This window comes from Hyla sarda, chromosome 4 (assembly GCF_029499605.1).
Source record: "Hyla sarda isolate aHylSar1 chromosome 4, aHylSar1.hap1, whole genome shotgun sequence".
Classification (NCBI taxonomy): Eukaryota; Metazoa; Chordata; class Amphibia; order Anura; family Hylidae; genus Hyla; species Hyla sarda.
Window position 1 is genome coordinate 373,929,729 of NC_079192.1, and position 22,504 is coordinate 373,952,232.

Sequence of the window (22,504 nt, forward strand, 5' to 3'; positions counted from 1 at the left end):
GCAAACTCACTGTGTCTATCAGTCATGCCATAAAGCACCACAGAAAAAAAACAATTAACCACAATAGTTCATAAGCAGACTTACTTACAGAGCGAATATAAGATAAGAATGATTGGTTACTTCCAGAAACGGTGCCATTCTTGTTTACAGGCTGTACCTAATATTGCAGCTTTGCTACACAGGGTTGAGCTTCAATCAATACCAGACTTAAGCCAAGTACAACAGTACAACAATGGCACTGTTTTGTATGAAATCAATATATTATATATATATATATATATATATATATATATATATATATATATATATATATATATCTTGTCATACAAACCACTGAAAAAAAACAACACACAACTAGAAATCTAATGTACTGGTCAAGAATGATTTAAGAAGCAAGAATCGATGCTGCCAGTAGGGATGCTCCACTATAATAAAATCTGTAACAATGTGGTTTGGTACAGCCCCTGAATCACTGAAAGAATGAGGTTTTTTTATACTGTCTGTAACAAGTTTGAGGGTTCCCAACGGAGATGAGGTGGTCACTCTGTGGCTTCGGGCGGTGTGTCCTGATCCACAACAGTAATAACCTCCTCCAGGCAGGCTGACTGAACACACTCCTGAGAATGGTTGGTATTAATGCTTTGAGTCTCGCACTGAGGATGGACAGACACATTGACGGCAATCTCCTGTCCTTGGACAGAGCTGTTTTCAGAGTCCGCGGTGGGAGATCCACTCCGGTTCATACCTGGACTAATGGTGTAGATCCCACCCACGTGATCTTTTTCAATGTGGTCTGGGTCATCCAGCCTTACGGCCTCGAACATTTCTTCCATAAATGCTCTGCAGTTGAAGATGAGCGGAGGAAGGGGAATACTTCTGGCCAGCTCTTCTATGTAACGTGCAAACTCCATGGTCTTAAACTGGGTCACCTTGGCCAGCTCCAGGGTTTTAGCTGAAGTAATGATAGGGATCCGTTTTGCTATCTCGAAAGCTTTCTGAAGCTTCTCAGCACCTTCTGTACGGAAGAACTCATTGATGGCCTTCTCAGTCTTTCGGAGGTGGCTGCTCATCATGCAGAGCCGAGTGATATTCAGGATGAGTGTGATGGTGAAGGTCACCAGGCAGACGATCATGTAATAAATGCCCATGTCTCCAGATGTATAAGTCACACGAAGGGTGACGGTATAATAGGAAGTGGTGTTCCCAACTGGACACATACATGTGTACCTCCCTCGGTCAGCGAATGTAACGCTGGTGATGTTGAGGGCTCCACTAGAAGAGATCAACCATTTTCCTCCTGTAATATTAACATAAGAAATTAAAAAGGTTAAACTTTTACAAAAAATAAAAAAAGCAAACTAATAAAATATCATTATGTCAACTATTGAACTGGACAGCAAATACTAATACTTAAAAGGGATTGTCTAGTTTCAAAAACCCAATTCTGAGTTAATAGAGAGGGGTCCTCTGTGAAGGTTCCTCATTTCTTGGCGTAAGTGGAGACAAAAAGAATAGATGAGCGAAGTTACAGTGATTCGATTCGTCACAAACTCGGCAGTTGATGACTTATCCTGCATAAAAGAGTTCAGCTTTCAGGTGCTCCGGTGGGCTGGAAAAGGTGGATGCAGTCCTAGGAGGGAGTCTCCAGCCCACCGGAGCACCTGAAAGCTGAACTCATTTATGCAGGCTAAAGTCAGCAGACGCCGAGCCGAGAAGTTCGTGACAAATCGAATCACTGTAAGTTCGCTCATCTCTAACAATAAGCGTCCTCAATAGGGACAAGATTCTCTCAGTCCCAAAGAAGGTTTCTCCAAGATAATCCAAAAGAGCTTGTTAAATTATATATTTTTCACCTACCTGACCACTTCTAGAGTAGCCAAATTTTAACTGGGCCAAAATATCTGACCCAAATGCAAAAAACTTTCTACAGCACATTTACCTAAAAGGAGTATTCTTGAGAACTCAACTTATCCCCTATCCTATGGATAAGGGATAAGTAACTGACTGCTGAGACCCCTGCGATCTCCTGTATAGGGGCTCGGCGACTCACCCGTCCCTCAAAAGATACGAGCAGCCGGCTAATCACTGTCTGCACACACTATTAACCCCTTAAGGACTCAGCCCATTTGGACCTTAAGGACTAAGACAATTTTATTATTTTTACATTTTCGTTTTTTCCTCCTCGCCTTCAAAAAATCATAACTCTTTTATATTTTCATCCACAGACTAGTATGAGGGCTTGTTTTTTGCACGACCAGTTGTCCGTTGTAATGCCATCACTCACTTTACCATAAAATGTATGCCGCAACCAAAAATATACTATTTGTGTGGGGAAATTAAAAAGAAAACCGCAATTTTGCTAATTTTGGATGGTTTTGTTGTAACGCCGTACAATTTATGGTAATAATGACATGTGTTTTTTATTCTCTGGGTCAATATGATTAAAATGATACCCATGATTATACACTTTTCTATTACTGTTGCGCTTAAAAAAAAAAAAAAAAAATCGCAAACTTTTTAACCAAATTAGTACGTTTAAAATCCCCCTATTTTGAAGACCTATAACTTTTTCATCTTTCTGTATAAGCAGCGGTATGAGAGCTCATTTTTTGCGCCCTGATCTGTACTTTTTATTTATACCATATTTGCCTATACAAAACTTATTACATTTTTTATTAATTTTTTTGGGAATAAAATGTTATAAAAAAGCAGCTATTTTGGACTTTTTTTTTTACCTTCACGCCGTTCACCGTACGGGATAATTTACATTTTATTTTAATAGTTCGGATATTTACGCACGCGGCGATACCAAATATGTATATAAAATAAAAATTTACACTTTTTGGGGGTAAAATAGGGAAAATGGGACAATTTACGTTTTTATTGGGGGAGGGGGGTTTTTCACATTTTTTTACTTTTATTTTTACACTCTTATAGTAATTTATAGCAATCACTCGATTGCTAATCCTGTTCAGTGCTATGTATAGGACATAGCACTGATCAGGGTTATCGGTCATCTTCTGCTCTGGTCTGCGGGAAGGCAGATCAGAGCAGAAGACTCCCGGAAGGCAGCGGAGCCAGGTGAGGGGACCTCCGTCTGCCGTGCAGGATGATCGGATCGCCGCGGCAGCGCTGCGGGCGATCCGATCATCCTGTTAAGTGACCGATGCTGCAGATGCCGTGATCTCTATTGATCACGTCATCTGAGGGGTTAATGGCGGACATCCGCAGGATCGCGGGTTTCCGCCATTACCGGCGGGTCAATGGCTGCGATCCACAGCCGGGACCTGCCGCGCATGATGCCGGCATCGCTCCGATGCCCGCGATTATGCTCAGGGCGTAAGTGTACGTCCTGGTGCGTTAAGTACCACATCACCAGGACGTACATTTACGTCCTGCATCGTTAAGGGGTTAATGATAGGGTTAAACTATTCCACGTGTTTTTAAATCTATGCCTAAGAATGCCCAACTGGGCTTTTTGCATTCTTTAATAAATACAGTGCACACAATCTATATTATTTCTATTAAGGATTTCTCCTTTATTTAGTACTGTTGTTGAAATGGTATTCAAAAATATCTGGTCTGCAAACAAAGAAAAAACAAAAACACGCACATGCCAATTTGATTGCTACAATTACTTAGAATGCTTATGCCCTGTAACATGCCTGGTTCTTATCGTCTGCATTGAGATATATAAAGTTAAAATATATAAATATTCTAAAAATTAAAAAGTGACTTCTGTTGAGGAAAAAGATCACTTAAAGGGGTACTCGGCTGGAAAACATATTTTTTTTAAATCAACTGGTAACAGAAAGTTAAACAGATTTTAAATTTCTTCTATTAAAAAAATCTTAATCCTTCCAGTACTTATTAGCTGCTGTATACTACAGATGAAGGTCTTTTCTTTTTGAATTTCCTTACTGTCTGACCACAGTGATCTCTGCTGATACCTATGTCCATGTCAGGAACTGTCCAGAGCAAGAGAGGTTTGCTATGGGGATTTGCTCCTACTCTAGACAGTTCCTGACATGGACAGAGGTGTCAGCAGAGAGCACTTGTGCTCAGATAGAAAGGAAATTCAAAAAGAAAAGAACTTCCTTTGTCGTATACAGCAGCTGATAAGTACTGGAAGGATTAAGATTTTTTAATAGAAGTAATTTACAAATCTGTTTAACTTTCTTGCACCAGTTGATTTAAAAGAAAATGTTTTCCAGCGGAGTACCCCTTTAAAAAATGTATTATAGAAAAGTAAAATTCAGTAGTTTTCCTTCCACATACTGAATTGTTCTTTTGACTAATAATCGTCATGGCAGTGACATTACTGATGCTCTTTTATCCAACAGATGACACTACTGATGCTATTTTATCTAACAGCCATTCCTCCTGATCCACACTTAGCTAGGCTAAGCAAGCATGTGTACTGAATGGGGTGAAGGGAATACATTGCTACCAGACTCCTCTGAGAACACAGAATCAGACCTTTTGAAATTAGCAACAGGTGATCCTACTTTCCCTTCACGGGACAGGCCCATACACATTAGGTGGTCAGGTTCATCAACCAAAATCTGTGGTTGCAGCTGAGGTTCTCTGAATGTATATGGTAATATTGTGTTTGGAGAAGCCATAACTCCAGGAGGCCAGGAGTTGCTTGAAGACAAAAGGAGAGCTCTTCATCCTACCCACCTGAGATACCAAGCTTACCTCCTTCCACCTCGCCCAGTGGATGACCTTTGGAATTAAACCACACCACGTCCCCATTTTGACTGGCATTCAGGTGGCATTCTATCACTGTGCTGCTTCCCTCCTTTGCAATCTGGTCCCGGTGTGAAGGAAAGTTGGCAGAGATATGCAGCTGGGTATTGAAGGAAGCATTGTGCAGGATGAGCTGGTGAGTGCCATTTGGTAAGCTTTGGTTGTTGGCAAGCCCATCTGCCAGGCTGCAGCAGACAAGGAGGAAGAGGGACAGGGAAAGGAGACAAACCCGTCGTTCCATTTGCAGTTCCATACACAGTATTAAGCTCTAATGTACAATGTCCAAGTCCAGGACTCTTAGGCAGATCTCTTATTAGTGGCGAGAAGCTGAAGTCTGTTTGTCTCCACCATTGTCTTGTAGCCGTGATCCTGTCTAGAATAGATGAAAAACAAGACTAGTTAATCTACGTGTAACCACAGGAAAAACCCCAGGCATAGTCTTAACTTACAGCAACGTACACAAAACAAGTTTCATAGAAGCTACAGCAAAAACCAGATCCTGCCAGATTCCCCCTGATAGCCCACAGTCAGCACTTTCATAGTTACCATCCAGTTATTGTCTGCAAATTGTTCAAATGCCTTAAAATATAGAAAAGACAACTTCCGCTAACATCACCCGCACGTACACATGTAAGAGCTTTCCCGTGATCTCTGCAACCAATGAGGTAAGAATGCTGAAGAACGGAGACAAGGACTACATGGTAGTGTCAGTATTGAGCCTTGGACTACAAGGTGACGTCTGGAGTATGGGGAAGCTATTGGACTGTCAGCACAATGTGACTATAAGACGAAGGAACCAGACTACATTGTCTTATGTCACATCCACATTTCCCCACACCTATCCAACATGTTGCAAAGCTGAGGTAATGACACGATAGTGTGACAACCCCGTCTTTATCTAGCTTTACACAGTATATGATGAAATAAAAAAAACTAGTTTACAAGTACACAAGCACTATACGTGCTTTAAAAAAGGTACAGGAATTGTATAGTGGCCCCTTCAAGTACATATGTAGCTTGAACAACCACGGCTGCCCCCCCCCCCCCAAAAAAAAAAAAGGGTTTCACATCTGCAAAGAAGGTTCTGTGTTAAACGATTCTGGCAAAGATCTTGAATAACATCTTACAAAGTTATGGCACATCACTACTATGTTCATAATATCCTAATTGTTGGGGACCCCACCACAGTAATCCTAAAACAAAGGGATTGGAGGGCGCTGCCGAGCAGGAAGTTGTAAAAGTTGACCTGCGACGTTGAAGCCAGAGAAAGCAAAAACACTATGAAAACGCCGCAGAGCTTATATGGGCACTGTCAATTAAAAAACAAAAAAAGCTTTTGACATGTTGTAGAGACAAGCCAATAGTTTTGACCAGTTAGTGTTCAGATCTACCAAATGCTAGAACGACCCAGGAGAAGGGCGCACTAAGAGTTTCTATATGGTGCCGACAAACATTTTGTATGGAAGTTTTCCGTGGTAACTCCATTCCCATGCAAGGTATGCAGATTGTCATTGAATTCAACGGATTTTGCTGCAGAATGAACAAGGATCCAAGAATTGGTGGGTGTCCAGGCACTTGGATAAAATTCTAGGGATATGTCATCATCATCTATGGTGGGAAAACCCTTGAAGCTAAAATAGGTAAGTAGTCGTGGCCAACTGTTGCAAACTGCGGTGGTTTTTGCAGCAAGTACAGGTCAAGTGCATGGTTTATATGTACAGCGTCTGCGCTTTCTGCAAAACTGTACCACCTTGCAGTAAACCATGTGCCAGTTTGCAGTTCTTGCACAGTACAATGTGAGAACCCTGCCCAAATATACATCCATGTTGCATGAAGCACACAACCACCCAATGTGAATCCAGCCTTAGAAACCATTAAAATAATCAAAATTAAAGCATACCCGTCATATCCAACAAAAACACATATTTTTTTAATATATCACTCAGTACCTAATCCTGACCATGTACATCTAATTTTTGTGTCTAGCACCTTTATTTTTTTTTATTACACTTAATTTAGCTCACTAGCCTAAATTCCTCCCAAAGGGAGGGGGCGTGGCCCCACTGTGCAGGTCTCCGCCCCCTCCCTCAGTATGCTGTCTGCTCACATCTCCCCTAGCATTAGCAAAACTACAACACCCAGCTTTTCCTCACTGACAGTAGCGAGACACAAGCTGACAGTGAGAGGATTTTTCCTCCAGCTGTGAGCCCTGTGCTCACAGTTGTCAATCAATGAAGTGTGTCCATAACATAGGTGATGATGCATGGACACAGCAGGACTAGTATGTGTCCAAGCGCGTGGGGTGGGGGGGCAGTTCTTTGACTGGCTTTTTCAGTATGAAATACTGAAAATTTTCTAATAAAAGCAATTGCAAAACCTATTGGTTATACATGCTTTACAACATATCAAAAGTTTTTGTATCAGACAGTGCCCATTTAAAGGACAACTGCAGCGCAATATACACGTATACCCTATCTACAAGATAGGGGATAAGTGTTTGATCACGGGGGGGGGTCTGACCGCTGGGACCCCCTTGCTCTCCCTAACGGGGCGCCGCCATTAGCGCTCATGGTGACGTAGCATCGACCTAGAGGTCGACGGTGACGCCCCGTCTCCTCCCTGTCCCCATACAGTTCTATGGGGGAGAGGGGGAGGCACGAACGCTGCCTCCCCGCCTCTCCCATAGAGATGCATGGAGGAGGCGTGCCGGCTGCAACGTCATGCTGCGGCTGGCACGCCCCCTGCACGGGACAGCCGCGGCCCCGTACAGGAGATCACAGGGGGTTCCAGCGGTCTGACCCCCCGCGATCAAACACTTATCCCCTATCCTGTGGATAGGGGATAAGTGGGATAAGTGTTAATCACGCTGCAGATGTCCTTTAAAGCAAAATGACCAGCATTAGAAGCAAACCCTCCGATCTCTGTATGTATCATCACCAAGATCTCTTTCTACAAGTCACCTCTGATAGGTAGGATTGTTGGCCCTATCACCACATGTTGTGGTTGGTCCTGCAGTAAAGGATGATGCATTTATGAACAGACGTGTTTTTCATGTAATAATGAACTTTAGACATGACCTTGACTGGTCTGTGTACTTTTACCTCCAACTAAGGACAAGCAGTCTGTAGGGCTGCTGAAAGAGGCTGTAAACAGCAAAATACAAGAACAAGCGCCTGCACTGGTGGACTCAGCAAAGATCACACAGATCAATGGAGTTCTATGGAACTTTATTGACCTGTTGAAGGAACCTATTGATTCCTTCTTAAAGTCCCATAAGGGACCAATAAAGTGTATTTAAAAAAACACACATACACTACCCCTTTACCCCTTCCATATGTAAAGTTCCCATCGCCCCCTTTTCCCATTTTCATATGAAAATATGTAGACATGATAAAAATAAACCTATTTAGTACTGACGCGTGCGTAATTGTTTGAACTAATAAAATATAACATTAAATATCCTGTACAGTCAATGACATTAATGTAAAAAAATACTAAACTTAGAATTGCATTTTTTTTTCCATAACATCATATCCCTCAAAAAATGTAAAGCCATCTGTGGCTGAAAAACAACTTATGCCCTATCCACAGGATGTTCCAGCGGTAAGACCCCCCCCTGCGATCTTCTGCACAAGGCTACGGCTCTGCCAAATGACGTTGTGGCCGACACGCCTCCTCCATGTAGTTCTACAGGAAAGGTGCAGCGGCAATGTTCGTGCCTCCCTGCCTCTCCCATAGAACTGTATGGGGGGCGTACCGTCGACCTCTCTAGGTCGATGCTATGCGCATTAGTGCTCTCACTGAGCGCTAATGCGGGGGGCCCCATTCAGGAGATCGTGGGGGACCCCCAGCGATCAAACACTTATCCTCTTTCGTGTGGATAGGGGATAAGTGTTCTAATGCTGCAGATGTCCTTTAAGTAAAAAGTTATCAAAAAGTCTGATCAATACCAAAATGGTACTGATACAAACAGCAGATTATGCGCACAAAATGAGCCCTCATACAGCTCAGTATACGGAAAAATAAAAATGCTATAGGGTCAGAAAATTACAAAAAATACTCAAAAGTTTATAGTTTAAAAAAAAAAATTTTTGTAACATGATGAAAACTAAACAAATTTGGTTTTGCTCTTATCAGGCCAACCTAAAGTATCAAAATAACATGTACGTTTCACCACAAGGTGAATGGCGTAAAAAATGAAACCCCCCCAAATTTGCTAAATTGCATTTTTTTTCTTTCAATTTCACGTCACAAATAATTTTTTGTTACGGAGCATAAGTTATTGAAAAATGAAAGGTGTCATTACAAAATACAATCGATGCAGCAAAAGACAAGACCTCATATGGTTCTGTAGATGGAAAAATAATGGCTATTACAGGGTGAAGAGGAAAAAGGGAATATGCAAATACTAAATGAACTAATAAAGACCTTATTTACATGCTATTTTGGTTAAAATTAATTTTGTGTACAAAGGACAAGTTGATCATCATGAGGGACAAGTAGATTGATTTCCGTTTTAGTCCCTTGTACAAGTAGTTTATTTATTTTTTCTTTATTTCTACACCCTTGATGTATTAAGGAGATTGGTGAATAAGACCCCCCATGTACTACGGAGATGGGGGGGATAAGATCACCTGTTATAGGTGGCTGGGGGGATAAGATCACCTGTTATAGGTGGCTGGGGGGGGGATAAGATCACCTGTTATAGGTGGCTGGGGGGGGATAAGATCACCTGTTATAAGTGGCTGGGTGGATAAGATCACCTGTTATAGGTGGCCAGGGGGGGGGGGGGGATAAGATCACCTGTTATAGGTGGCCGGGGGGGGGGATAAGATCACCTGTTATAGGTGGCCGGGGGGGGGGGGGGGATAAGATCACCTGTTATAGGTGGCCGGGGGGGATAAGATCACCTGTTATAGGTGGCCGGGGGGGGGGGGGGGATAAGATCACCTGTTTCAGGTGGCTGGGGGGATAAGATCACCTGTTATAAGTGGCTGGGTGGATAAGATCACCTGTTATAGGTGGCCGGGGGGGGGGGGGGGATAAGATCACCTGTTATAGGTGGCCGGGGGGGGATAAGATCACCTGTTATAGGTGGCCGGGGGGATAAGATCACCTGTTATAGGTGGCTGGGGGGATAAGATCACCTGTTATAGGTGGCTGGAGGGGGATAAGATCACCTGTTATAGGTGGCCGGGGGGATAAGATCACCTGTTATAGGTGGCTGGAGGGGGATAAGATCACCTGTTATAGGTGGCTGGAGGGGGATAAGATCACCTGTTATAGGTGGCTGGAGGGGGATAAGATCACCTGTTATAGGTGGCTGGAGGGGGATAAGATCACCTGTTATAGGTGGCTGGAGGGGGATAAGATCACCTGTGGCTGGGTTGATAAGAGTTGATAAGAGTGGCTGTTACAACAAGGCAGATTTATGAAACTGTTAGTAGAGCTGCCGTTGTTGCCCATAGCAACCAATCACAGCTCAACTTCCATTTTACCAGCTTAGCTGTAATTGCAACAGACAACAAAGTTTTTCTTCTAGAAACAGTGATAAACCTCCTACATTGCGCATCTCAGGGCCCCAAGTAATAGCCGCCAGGATAGTGGTCCCGCACTGCGCAGGTTGGTGGGTAAGAGCCCGGGACACTACTATATACTAGTGGGAAGACTAAGCAGCTGCAGACTATACACACAGCCCGCCGCCGCTCCTCACACTATATAAGTATACGGAGATCTCACCGCTCACTCCTGACAGGCATTACATGTCCTTCCTGAAGCGACAGTCACAATCCACAGGACAAGAAGTATAGCCTCTCCTCCCCGGAAGTTGTAGCTTCCTGCTGACAGATCACTTCCGGGTCACGGCCGTTCCCTTTACCTACGCAGTGTCAGGTTACTGGAGCCGTAAGTGACGTGGCGGGATCTGCTGCGGACCCTGGTGACGTCACCGCAGGACTCCGCGCATCTTTGCACACAGGTAACTTCACTGCCCGGCGAGGACTACAAGATTCAGCAAAGCCTCGCCAGAGGAGGCTGGAGGTTATAGTCCGACAGCTGGATGGTGACTCCACTGTTCCACTATAACTCCCAGCATGTCCTGCCAGCAACAAGCTATAGGAACCTCACATTATGACTTGTGTATAGAGTGATCATACTTTATTTATTTACTTTTTTTTAATGATATTGGGCTGTATTAGGTTAGAGACTGGGGATGTGGCAGAGCAGAACTGTCAGTCACTCTGAAGCCCCGCCTACACTGAGCTGCTCAGCAGTGTAAACTGTGGGGACCGCACAACATAGTGTGTATACAGGTGTTCTTATAAAAAGTGGCCCAAAAAGATAACCGTCTGCCAGCATTTATGGGCTGTTTTATTGCTCCACATATATCCTTTTTTTTTGCCATATTTTGGTACGTTTTGTGGCCATAAACAGCCAAAAACTCATCCCAACTGAAAATAGCCATTTTTATATGACATGCTACAGTTCAAAAATTGCCAAAAAACAGCTGCAAAAATAGTGCAAAATCTGCTTAAATGGGCACTGCAAGATACAAAAACTTTTTATATGTTGTACATCTTGGCAAAACATTAACCTTTCTAATATATTTCATAAAAAAGGTACTTTACTTTTTATAGAAATCATCATGGCTTTGTCCAAGCTGAAGCACAGACATGGACAAAGTCCAGTAAGTGAGGGTGGGATAGTACTCTTCTGTGTGTCTGATAGGACAGGAGAGAGCACAGAGGAGTGCTATCAGACAGGAGAGAGCACAGAGGAGTGATATCGGACAGGAGAGAGCACAGAGGAGTGATATCGGACAGGAGAGCCCCGAGGAGTGATATCGGACAGGAGAGAGCCCCGAGGAGTGATATCGGACAGGAGAGAGCACAGAGGAGTGATATCAGACAGGAGAGAGCACAGAGGAGTGATATCAGACAGGAGAGAGCACAGAGGAGTGATATCAGACAGGAGAGAGCACAGAGGAGTGATATCAGACAGGAGAGAGCACAGAGGAGTGATATCAGACAGGAGAGAGCACAGAGGAGTGATATCAGACAGGAGAGAGCACAGAGGAGTGATATCAGACAGGAGAGAGCACAGAGGAGTGATATCAGACAGAAGAGAGCACAGAGGAGTGATATCAGACAGGAGAGAGCCCCGAGGAGTGATATCGGACAGGAGAGAGCCCCGAGGAGTGATATCGGACAGGAGAGAGCCCCGAGGAATGATATCGGACAGGAGAGAGCCCCGAGGAGTGATATCGGACAGGAGAGAGCACAGAGGAGTGATATCGGACAGGAGAGAGCACCGAGGAGTGATATCGGACAGGAGAGAGCCCCGAGGAGTGATATCGGACAGGAGAGAGCCCCGAGGAGTGATATCGGACAGGAGAGAGCCCCGAGGAGTGATATCGGACAGGAGAGAGCCCCGAGGAGTGATATCGGACAGGAGAGAGCCCCGAGGAGTGATATCGGACAGGAGAGAGCCCCGAGGAGTGATATCGGACAGGAGAGAGCCCCGAGGAGTGATATCGGACAGGAAAGAGCCCCGAGGAGTGATATCGGACAGGAAAGAGCCCCGAGGAGTGATATCGGACAGGAGAGAGCACCGAGGAGTGATATCGGACAGGAGAGAGCCCCGAGGAGTGATATCGGACAGGAGAGAGCCCCGAGGAGTGATATCGGACAGGAGAGAGCACAGAGGAGTGCTATCAGACAGGAGAGAGAACAGAGGAGTGCTATCAGACAGGAGAGAGCACAGAGGAGGGCTATCAGACAGGAGAGAGCACAGAGGAGTGCTATCAGACAGGAGAGAGCACAGAGGAGTGCTATCGGACAGGGGAGAGCCCAGAGGAGTGCTATCGGACAGGGGAGAGCCCAGAGGAGAGCTATCGGACAGGGGAGAGCCCGGAGGAGTGCTATCGGACAGGAGAGAGCCCGGAGGAGTGCTATCAGACAGGAGAGAGCACGGAGGAGTGCTAGCCCACCTTCACTTACTGGACTTTGTCCATGCCATGAAGTATATTAGAAAGGTTTATGTTTTGCCAAGATGTACAACATATTAAAAAATTTTTTTAGCTGATAGTGCCCATTTAAAAGCCTGTTTTTTGGAATATTTTGCACTTTTTTGTGGCCCATCTTATTAAAATGCAAGGTACATTTAAAATACAGGTTAATAAAAACTCAGTGTGCAGTTGTGCCTCAGGCTATTTTATAGCTTTAAAAAATACCTAAAAGTGTGGGAACACAAAAGGTGTCTAAAAAAAAAAAGGCCCAAAATACCATGTGGGAATTCAGCATGAGGCTGTTCTCGCACAGATTTTTCAAAAGTATTTTGCCTTTGGTTTGTTTCTTTATCTGTTTATGGCTAAAAAGCTTTCCAAAATACATGTATACATAGCCTTAGGCTAAATTGATGCTGTCCCATTAGCAATTGAACATCGGTGATCGCCCCCAGTCTAGACCTGTGGTCATACAAAATTATCAACCTAAAAATTTGCTGCTATATAGTTTACCTTTGGGGGGGGGGGGGGGTTCTATCTACAGGGGGCAAGCCGCTTTCAATTTGGATCCTATCTTCTGAGTGTAAACTACATAAAGGGAGCAGGAGGGTGGTATAACTCCCTACAGGGGCAAGCTACTTCAGCGGATGGTCTTACTTACCCATAGGGGGCAAGATACCTTCCGGGATTTCCTTTATGCAATTTGTTCCCTTTAGGTAGGACCCCCCCCCCCCCACATGGAACTTGACCCATTTAGTTAGAGAGCTGATTTCCATGCGAAATTCTTGACCATGTGCACAGATATATACGGTAAATGTAGATATATATATTTTTTTTATAATAAAAATGTTATATTTATAATATAAAAATTTTATACAAGAGTTTAATAAGGGGGAGGGGGGATTTTGTCTGAAGCTTTTTTTGCTGTTATTAGACAGTCTGGGCCTATTGGATAAAAATTAAAATAAAATTCCCAGTGGGAACATACCTTAAAGGGCTACTCCGTCGGATAAGATGTCTAATCGTGGGGGTCCCGCCACTGGGGACCCCCGCAATCTCCGCTACTACAGACATGAATGGAGAGGGTGGGCGTGACATCACGAACACGGAAGCTCCAAGCTTCCGTGTTCCGGACGCAGTCGCTTCCGGCCCGGAGATTGCGGGGGTCCGCAGCGACTGGACCCACATGATCAAACATGTTACCCCTAACTTTTGGATAGAGGCTAAGATTTTTTTTCAGCGGAGTACCCCTTAAAGAAGAAGTCTCATGCCCGACAGTAAAGAAAAACTTGGGGATAGGGAACATGTTTTAGATCGCGAGGGGTCCGTGCGCTGTGGCCCTCCGCGATCGCCTGTTTGGAGCCCCGGCTCTCCCACAGAGTGGCACGTCATGACCCTTGCCCGAAGCGGGGGCTGCCATTCCCTCTCCATATATCTCTATGGGAGAGCCGTTCGGCTATCTTCAGCTCACCCATAGAGACATATGCAAGGGGCGTGGCGGCCCCCGCTTCGAGAAGGGGTTGTGACGCGCCACTTTGTCGGAAAAGCGGGGCTCCAAACAGATGATCACGGGGGGCCACAGCGCACGGTCCCCCCGCAATCTAAAACTTATCCCCTATCCTGCTGATAGAGGATAAGTTTTTCTGTACTGTCGGGCATGAGACTTGTCCTTTAAAGGGGTATTCCGGCTTTAGACATTTTATCCTCTATCCAAAGGATTAGGGGATAAGATGTCTGATCGCGGGGCTCCTACTGCTGGCCCCCTCCATTCATGTCTATGGGAGGGGGCGTAACGGCCTATTAACATGAAGGGAGGGGGCGTGACGTGATGTCATTAGGGGGGCGTGGCGTTACATCTGCAATACATCTGCCGTGTGTATGATAATGCGTGCTTAATTTAAAAAAAAAAAAAAAAAAAACATTTTAGGCCTGTTTTAGGATGTTAGAGAAATATAAAACACCACACCAACACTTTTTTTTGCCATTTTTTCACCCATTAGTGGTGTTTTAAAATCACAGCATGGAATGGCATTTTTTTTTTTTTTAAGAACTTGCAGCTTTTTTCCTCCCATAGACCTCTATGAGTAAATAAACAAACAAGCCTTAAAAATAACTGTCTGCATGTATTGTTGGGGTTTTTAATGGTTTTCCAACCCTCCCCAATTCTTCAGTAGACATAATTGGGTCACATGAGGAAAGACTCATACAGTCATGTCCATAAATATTGGGATATCGACACAATTCTAAGATTTTTGGCTCTATACACCACAACAATGGATTTGAAATTAAATGAACAAGATGTGCTTAAACTCCAGACTGTCAGCTTTAATTTGAGGGAATTTACATCAAAATCAGGTGAACGGTGTAGGAATTACAACAGTTTGCATATGTGTCTCCCACTTGCTAAGGGACCAAAAGTAATTGGACAATTGGCTTCTCAGCTGTTCTATTTCCAGGTATGTGTTATTCCCTCATTATCCCAATTACAATGAGCAGATAAAGGGTACGTTCCCACAGGGTGTATACGCAGCGTATTTGACACTGCGCAAAATGTATGGCGGCAGCGGGAAATACGCTGCGTATTCCTTGCTCACTATACACACAGGGCTTTCCGACGGCAGCCCTCTGTGTGTAGTAAGTTTTGGTGGCAGGGCTGTGTGCCGGAGTGTCTGTGATGCGCGGCTCCGCCTCCAAAACTCACTGCACACACAGGGCTGCCATTGGAAAGCCCTGTGTGTATAGTGAGCAAGGGATACACTGCATATTTCCCGCTGCTGCCGTAAATTTTGCGCAGCGTCAAATATGCTGCATATACGCCCTGTGGGAATGCACCCAAAAGGTCCAGAGTTAATATCAAGTGTGCTACTTGCATTTGGAATATGTTGCTGTCAACTCTCAAGATGAGATCCAAAGAGCTGTCACTATCAGTGAAGCAAGGCATCATTAGGCAGAAAAAACTAAACAAACCCATCAGAGAGACAGCCAAAACATTAGGCATGGCCAAAACAACTGTTAGGAGCATTCTTAAAAAGAAGGAATGCACTGGTGAGCTCAGCAACACCAAAAGACCCGGAAGACCAAGGAAAACAACTGTGGTGGCTGACCGAAGAATTATTTCCCTGGTGAAGAAAACCCCCTTCACAACAGTTGGTCAGATAAACACTCTCCAGGAGGTAGGCGTATGTGTGTCAAAGTCAACAATCAAGAGAAGACTTCACCAGAGTGAATACAAAGGGTTCACCGCAAGATGGAAACCATTGGTTAGTCTCAAAAACAAGAAGGCCAGATTAGAGTTTGCCAAACAACATCTATAAAAGCCTTCACAGTTCTGGAACAACATCCTACAGACAGATGAGACCAAGATCAACTTGTACCAGAGTGATGGGAAGAGTATGGAGAAGGAAAGGAACATGATCCTAAGCATACACCTCATCAGTGAAGCATGGTGGTGGTAGTGTCATGGCATAGTGGGCATGTATGGCTACCAATGGAACTGGTTCTCTTGTATTTATTGATGATGTGATTGCTGACAAAAGCAGCATGATGAATTCTGCAGTGTTTCAGGCAATATTATCTGCTCATATTCAGCAAAATGCTTCTGTGGGTTCCCTGGGTTTTTACATACGGGTGCCGGATCTGGCTGGGGGAGGGGAAAACCGGGCGCTCCCGTACCCCAGCCGGATCAGCCCGTGACTCCATTTAATTTGATGAGCTGACCGGAGTCAAATGGTGACTCCGGACGGCTCAGTTTTGACCCGTATCCAGTTTTGGACCGGACCTAAAACCGTAGTATACTACGGTTTTAGGTCCGGTCAGGAAACCGCATACGGGTCAAAACTGAGCCGACCGGAGTCACAGTTTGACTTTGGTCAGCTCATTAAAGTAAATGGAGTCACGGGCTGATCCGGCTGGGGTATGGGGGCGCCCGGTTTTCCCCTCCCCCAGCCGGATCCGGCACCCGTATGTAAAAAACGGGGTGTGAATGCAGCCTTAAGCAGGGGGACACGTCTAGCACTGCATGATTTGAGTCCCTGGTGGCGTAGCGTGTTACTGGTGATAGCCTTTGTTACTTAGGTCCCAGCTCTCTGCAGGTCATTCACTAGGTCCCCCCGTGTGCTTCTGGGATTTTATCTCACCGTTCTTGTGATCATTTTGACACCACGGGGTGAGATCTTTTGTGGAGCCCCAGATCAAGGGAGATTATCAGTGGTCTTGTAGGTCTTCCATTTTATAATAATTGCTCCCACAGTTGATTTCTTCACACCAAGCTACTTGCCTATTGCAAATTGAGTCTTCCCAGCCTGGTGCAGGTCTACAATTTTGTTTCTGGTGTCCTTTGACAGCTCTCTGGTCTTGGGCATAGTGGAGTTTGGAGTGTGACTGTTTGAGGTTGTGGACAGGTGTCTTTTATACTGATAATAAATTCAAACAGGTGCCATTAATACAGGTAACAATTGGAGGACAGAGGAGACTCTTAAACCCTTAAGGACTCAGCCCATTTCTGCCTTCAGCCCATTTTACGTTTTTCGTTTTTTTTCCTCCTAGTCTTCTAAAAATCTTAACTCTTTTATATTTTTAACCACAGACTAGTATTAGGGCTTGTTTTTTGCACGACCAGTTGTCCTTTGTAATGACATCACTCATTTTACCATAAAATGTATGTCGCAACCCAAAAAAATACTATTTGTATGGGGAAATTGATAAGAAAACCTCAACTGCAGTTTTTATGCTGTACACTTAACGGTAAAATAGACAAGTTTTCTTTATTATGTGGGTCAATATGATTAAAAATGATACCCATGATTACATACTTTTCTATTATTGTGCCGCATAAAAAAATCGCAAACTTTTTAACTAAATTAGTGCAAAATTTTTCCGTAAAAGCGGTGGCATGAGGGCTTATTGATTTGCGCCGTGGTCTGAGCTTTATTTTTTTAATGCAACATTTGCATATAAAAAACTTTTAATACATTTTTTTTATCAATAATTTTTTTGAATAAAATTTTATAAAAAAAAAGCAGCCATTTTGGCTTCTTTTTTTTTTTTTTATGTTTACGCCATTCACCCTACAGGATAATTAGCATTATATTTTAATAGTTCAGATATTTACGCATGCTGCGATGTTTATAAAAAAAAATACATTTTTATACACTTTTGGGGGTAAAATGGGGAAAAAGTGACAATTAACATTTTTATTGGAGGGGCTTTTTCACATTTTTTTTTTATACTTTTACTTTTTTAACTTTTATTTTTACACTTTAATAGTCCCCATAGGGGACCATTTGTAGCAATCATTTGATTGCCAATACTGTTCATAGCACTGATCAGTGTTATCGGCTATCTTCTCCTCTGGTCTGCTCGATCTCAGACCAGAGCAGAAGACGCCGGTAGACGAACGGCGGCAGGTGAGGGGACCTCCGTCCGCCGCTACAGATGATCAGATCGCCGCGGCAGCGCTACGATCATGCATTTTTTTTCTGACCGCACTCCCACAGATGCCGTGATCTGTATTGATCATGGCATCTGAGAGATTAATGGCAGACATCCGCACGATTGCGGATGTCGGCCATAACCAGCGGGTCCCTGGCTGCTATCAGCAGCTGGGACCTGCTGCACGTTCTGATTCTCGCGGTCATGTACAGGACGTAAATGTATGTCCTGGTGCATTAAGTGCCACCGCACCAGGACGTACATTTACGTCCTGCGTCGTTAAGGGGTTAAAGGGGTTGTGCACTGCCCTGCCTTTCGGAGCTCCGCTCGCAGCGTCCGGAAGTTCATTACTCCGAACGCTGTGTGCAGGCATCCGTGTTCGCGGCCGCCCCCTCGTGACGTCACCCCCGGCCCCTCGCGGCCGCGAACACGGAAGCCCGCACACAGCGTTCGGAGTAATGAACTTCCAGACGCTGCGAGCGGAGCTCCGAAAGGCAGGGCAGCGCACAGCCCCTTTAAAGGGGTACTCCGGTGGAAAACTATTTTTTTTCATATCAACTGGCTCCAGAAAGTTGAAAAGATTTGTAAATTACTTCTATTAAAAAATCTGAATCCTTCCAATACTTATCCACTGCTGTATAAGTTGAGTTGTTCTTTTCTGTCTGACCACAGTGCTCTCTGCTGACACCTCTGTCCATGTCAGGAACTGTCCAGAGTAGGAGCAAAACCTATCCTGCTCTGGACAATTCCTGACACAGACAGAGGTGTCAGCAGAGAGCACTATGGTCTGACAGATTAGAATAACTCCACCTTCTCTGTAGTATACAGCAGCTGATAAGTACTGGAAGGATTACGATTTTTTTAATAGAAGTAATTTACAAATCTGTATAACTTTCTGGCACCAGTTGATTTGAGCAAAAGCTGTTTTCCACTGGAATACCCCTTTAAAGAAAAAGTCTGTGAGAGCCAGAAATCTTGCTTGTTTGTAGGTTACTAAATACAGTAGAATCTCCCAATAGCGGACACTCACAGGGAATAAAAGTGTCCACTATTGGGAGATGTCCCCTATTGGGGGGGAAAAAAGGCTTAAACATCTTTCTAAATGACGGAATACTGTTCTGCACTCACTCCAGAGTGTAATTACCTACAAAACACGATAAAAGGCTAAATATCAATAAATAATTTTGCACTGTAATAAGGCTTTAAAAGTTCTCAACAATATAATTAATTAGGAAAAGTAATGCCAAATCATCCCCCCATTCCCTCATCCCCCCCGTTCTTCTTCTTACCTGGCCAGTAGGCAGTGATGAGTGACGCTCCTCTGCGCTTTACTCAGTGAGGACAGTGACGGCTGTGAGCAGCTTTGGCTGTCAAAAAGTCACTCGTCACTTTGGGCAGCCACCGCTGCTCATGGCCATTTTTGTCCTCACTGAATGAAGCGCAGAGAAGCATCACTCATCAGTGCCTGCTGGCTAGGTAAGAAGTTAGAAGAACAGGGGGAGGAGGGCATGGAGGAATGATTTGGCATGGGAATAAGGGAATGATTTGGCACAAGGGGTTTGCTGGGGCTGTTACAGGGGGGTCCAGAAGGGGCCAGGGCTCCCTGGGAACCCAAGCTACTTACTGGGGTATTTGCTGTACCCCCTGACGGCAGCCCTGTGTACAAGGTAGGGTAGCATATAAGCCTGGTTGTCCCCTATTGGTTGTGTTTTGTCCCCTATTGGGAGTTTTTTTGTCCCCTATTCCCTATTTGATGTGTCCACGACCACTATTGGGAATGTCCCCCTATTCGAAGGGTGCAAATACATTAAGTCCTATGGGACTCTGCCGGGGAATTAAAAACTGTCCGCTATTGGGAGGTGTCCACTATTGGGAAGTGTCCACTAAGGGAGATTTCACTGTACTTATTTTCCACCATAACATGCAAATAAATTCCTACTCCAAATGACCTACCCTGAAATTTGCTAGATCTTGCAGCTGTGATAAAAAGCGCTTTTATTTTTAAAATTTAAAATTACAAATTGTAAACCTTTTTCAACATTTCTGGTAACACTGTGTAGTCCACAACAGGTTGGTTACTATTAGGGATCGACCGATTATCGGTATGGCCGATATTATCAGCCGATAATCACGATTTTGGGCATTATCGGTATCAGCAATTACCTTGCCGATAATGACCTGCCCCCCCACCGCACCGCGACCGCCCCCCCGACCCACTGCACCGCGTCGCACCCCCCCCCACCGTAGTGCTGGGCAGTATACCGGTATGAACCGCATACCGTTTTTTTTTCTCACACGGTATGGATTTTTGCCCATACCACTATACCGGTCGGGCCCCTCCCCCACCCTCCGAGTCAATAAAAAAAATTAAACTTACCCGTAATGGGGTTGGTCCGGGCCATCCATTCTTCCTTCCTGTAGTGTCTGGCGGCATTCCGAGTGGAGGGTGAACCGGTCCGGGCTGTCCTTTTCCCCGGTGGTCCTCTTCTCCACTCCGGGCAGGCTCCGGCCTAGTAACGCTGCATAGACGCCGCTACGCCGTGACACTTCAGGTGCGTCGCTGCGCAGCAGCGTCTATGCAGCGTTACTAGGCCGGAGCCTGCCCGGAGTGGAGAAGAGGACCCCCGGAGAAGGACAGCCCGGACCGGTTCACCCTCCACCCGGAATGCCGCCGGACACTACAGGAAGGATGGATGGCCCGGACCACCCCCCCCCCCCGGACGGTCCCTGCAGCAACTGGGAAGGTGAGTCAGGGTTCTGGGATGGACAGGGGTCTGTATAATATACTATACCTACAGCAGGTCCTCCAGCTGTTGCAAAACTACAACTCCCAGCATGCTGTCCGGGCATGCTGGGAGTAGTAGTTTTGCAACAGCTGGAGGCACCCCTAGGCGCAGTGCGGCGGCAGGGGAAGCGGTGGCGGTGATAGGTCTCAGGACCCCCGGACAGGCAGGGGGAGAGAAGCGGGTGGCGGTGGCAGTCTATGGCACCGCAAAAGCCACTGCAGTGCATTGATTTAAAGCGCCCGCTTTAAATCAGTGATCTGCAGCGGTGTCGCAGGGGGATAAATAGCCCATAACTTATACCGGAATATCGGTATAAGCTATCGGCCCTAACCTCCCCAGATTATTGGTATCGGCCCTAAAAAAAAAAGATATTGGTCGATCCCTAGTTACTATTCATGGCAGCATTCGTTGCCTGCCTGGGATCTGTTACGGCACAGCATGGTTTCCATAGAAGGGTCTCTAGCAATGCCACATGCATGAACCCTATATGGCAGTACACTGTATGGCAGGGTCCCTATGATTACACATGATGTGTTTGTAGTATTCTGTGTGCCGCCATATGGCACTTCTAGGGTTAGCCACTGCATCTACGGCAGAAGACTTCTTTAACATGGCATGTCATGGGACATGACACAATTGGAAGACTCATATAAAGGATAAGTAGCCCAAATAACTTGCTCCCATGTAGATTAACTAAATGGATAGGAGATTTCTGTTAATAGAGACATCAAAAGTTTTGATAGTTTAGGGTCTCAGTGTTCAGACCCCCGATTCTGTGTCATGTGACTGAGACTTAACAAATCAAAAATCATTTTAATGATGGATGTTGATCTCCCCATTTTACTTGGAGGGAAAAAAAATAAAAGGATCTACTTTCAGCCAGACCTTTAAAACAGGCAAATCTTATTTGAGTTTGGGGAGAACATAAAAGGGGTTATCCACCATAAGGGGATTTTAGTACGTATGCTTGTCTTGGGGCTAAATGGCTAAATTGTGAGATTATTAGAACGCTATGGCTATCTATTTGTGAACTGGGATTTTCCTGTTGGCGTTTGTTCTCTTAAACTACTCATCCCATAGTTCCTTGTTTGTAAGTGTGAGGTCACTTTCCTTCTTCCCACACATCAGCCACCCCACTCATTCAAACACAAAGGAGCTGCATTCCATTCAAAAGTCCAGGGTTTTCTAACCAGGGTGTCTCCAACTGTTGCAAAAAATACAATTCGTTGCAGAATGATCTTTCTCCTACCCAGCGGTTGCTCCACCCATTGAAGCAGGACAGGCTCCCTGTCATCACCTGACTAGTGATGTAATGTCTCGGCCACACTGCAACCTGGGAGACAACAGTAATTGAGACAACAGTCATTTTGTATGCTGTTAAAAATATTGTGACAAAACTCACATAAGAATTGCTAGAAAACCGTCACACACACAGGTACAAAGACTATATTATGAATTACACAAACTTTACAGCCCTTGTAGCATAGTAAAATAAAAAAAATCCTGGAATACCCCTTTAGGGTCTATTCACACG

General features: G+C 44.8%; 2 protein-coding genes across 5 annotated transcripts in view; one reads left to right on the forward strand and one right to left on the reverse strand.

Moving 5' to 3' along the window:
- Positions 1 to 261: 261 nt before the first annotated feature.
- On the reverse strand, positions 262 to 10,631 carry MFAP3 (microfibril associated protein 3). 3 transcript variants are annotated; one of them, XM_056516832.1, is made up of 3 exons: positions 10,492 to 10,631; positions 4,702 to 5,125; positions 262 to 1,297 (listed from the first exon to the last, which is right to left on the reverse strand). In XM_056516832.1, exons 2-3 carry the CDS (start codon positions 5,003 to 5,005, stop codon positions 540 to 542), a joined length of 1,062 nt encoding a protein of 353 aa, XP_056372807.1. In that variant the 5' UTR covers positions 5,006 to 5,125; positions 10,492 to 10,631; the 3' UTR covers positions 262 to 539. The 3 variants fall into 3 exon arrangements, with proteins under 3 accessions (XP_056372807.1, XP_056372805.1, XP_056372806.1); XM_056516830.1 differs by having other exon boundaries at positions 4,684 to 5,125; XM_056516831.1 differs by lacking the exon at positions 10,492 to 10,631 and adding an exon at positions 10,129 to 10,148 and having other exon boundaries at positions 4,684 to 5,125.
- The window catches only part of FAM114A2 (family with sequence similarity 114 member A2), a 63,389-nt gene continuing 51,474 nt past the window's right edge, over positions 10,590 to 22,504 (forward strand). For both annotated transcript variants that reach the window (XR_008843132.1, XM_056516829.1), the window contains exon 1: positions 10,590 to 10,729. The gene's annotated coding sequence lies outside the window, so the exon portion shown is untranslated. The remainder of the gene's footprint in view (positions 10,730 to 22,504) is intronic.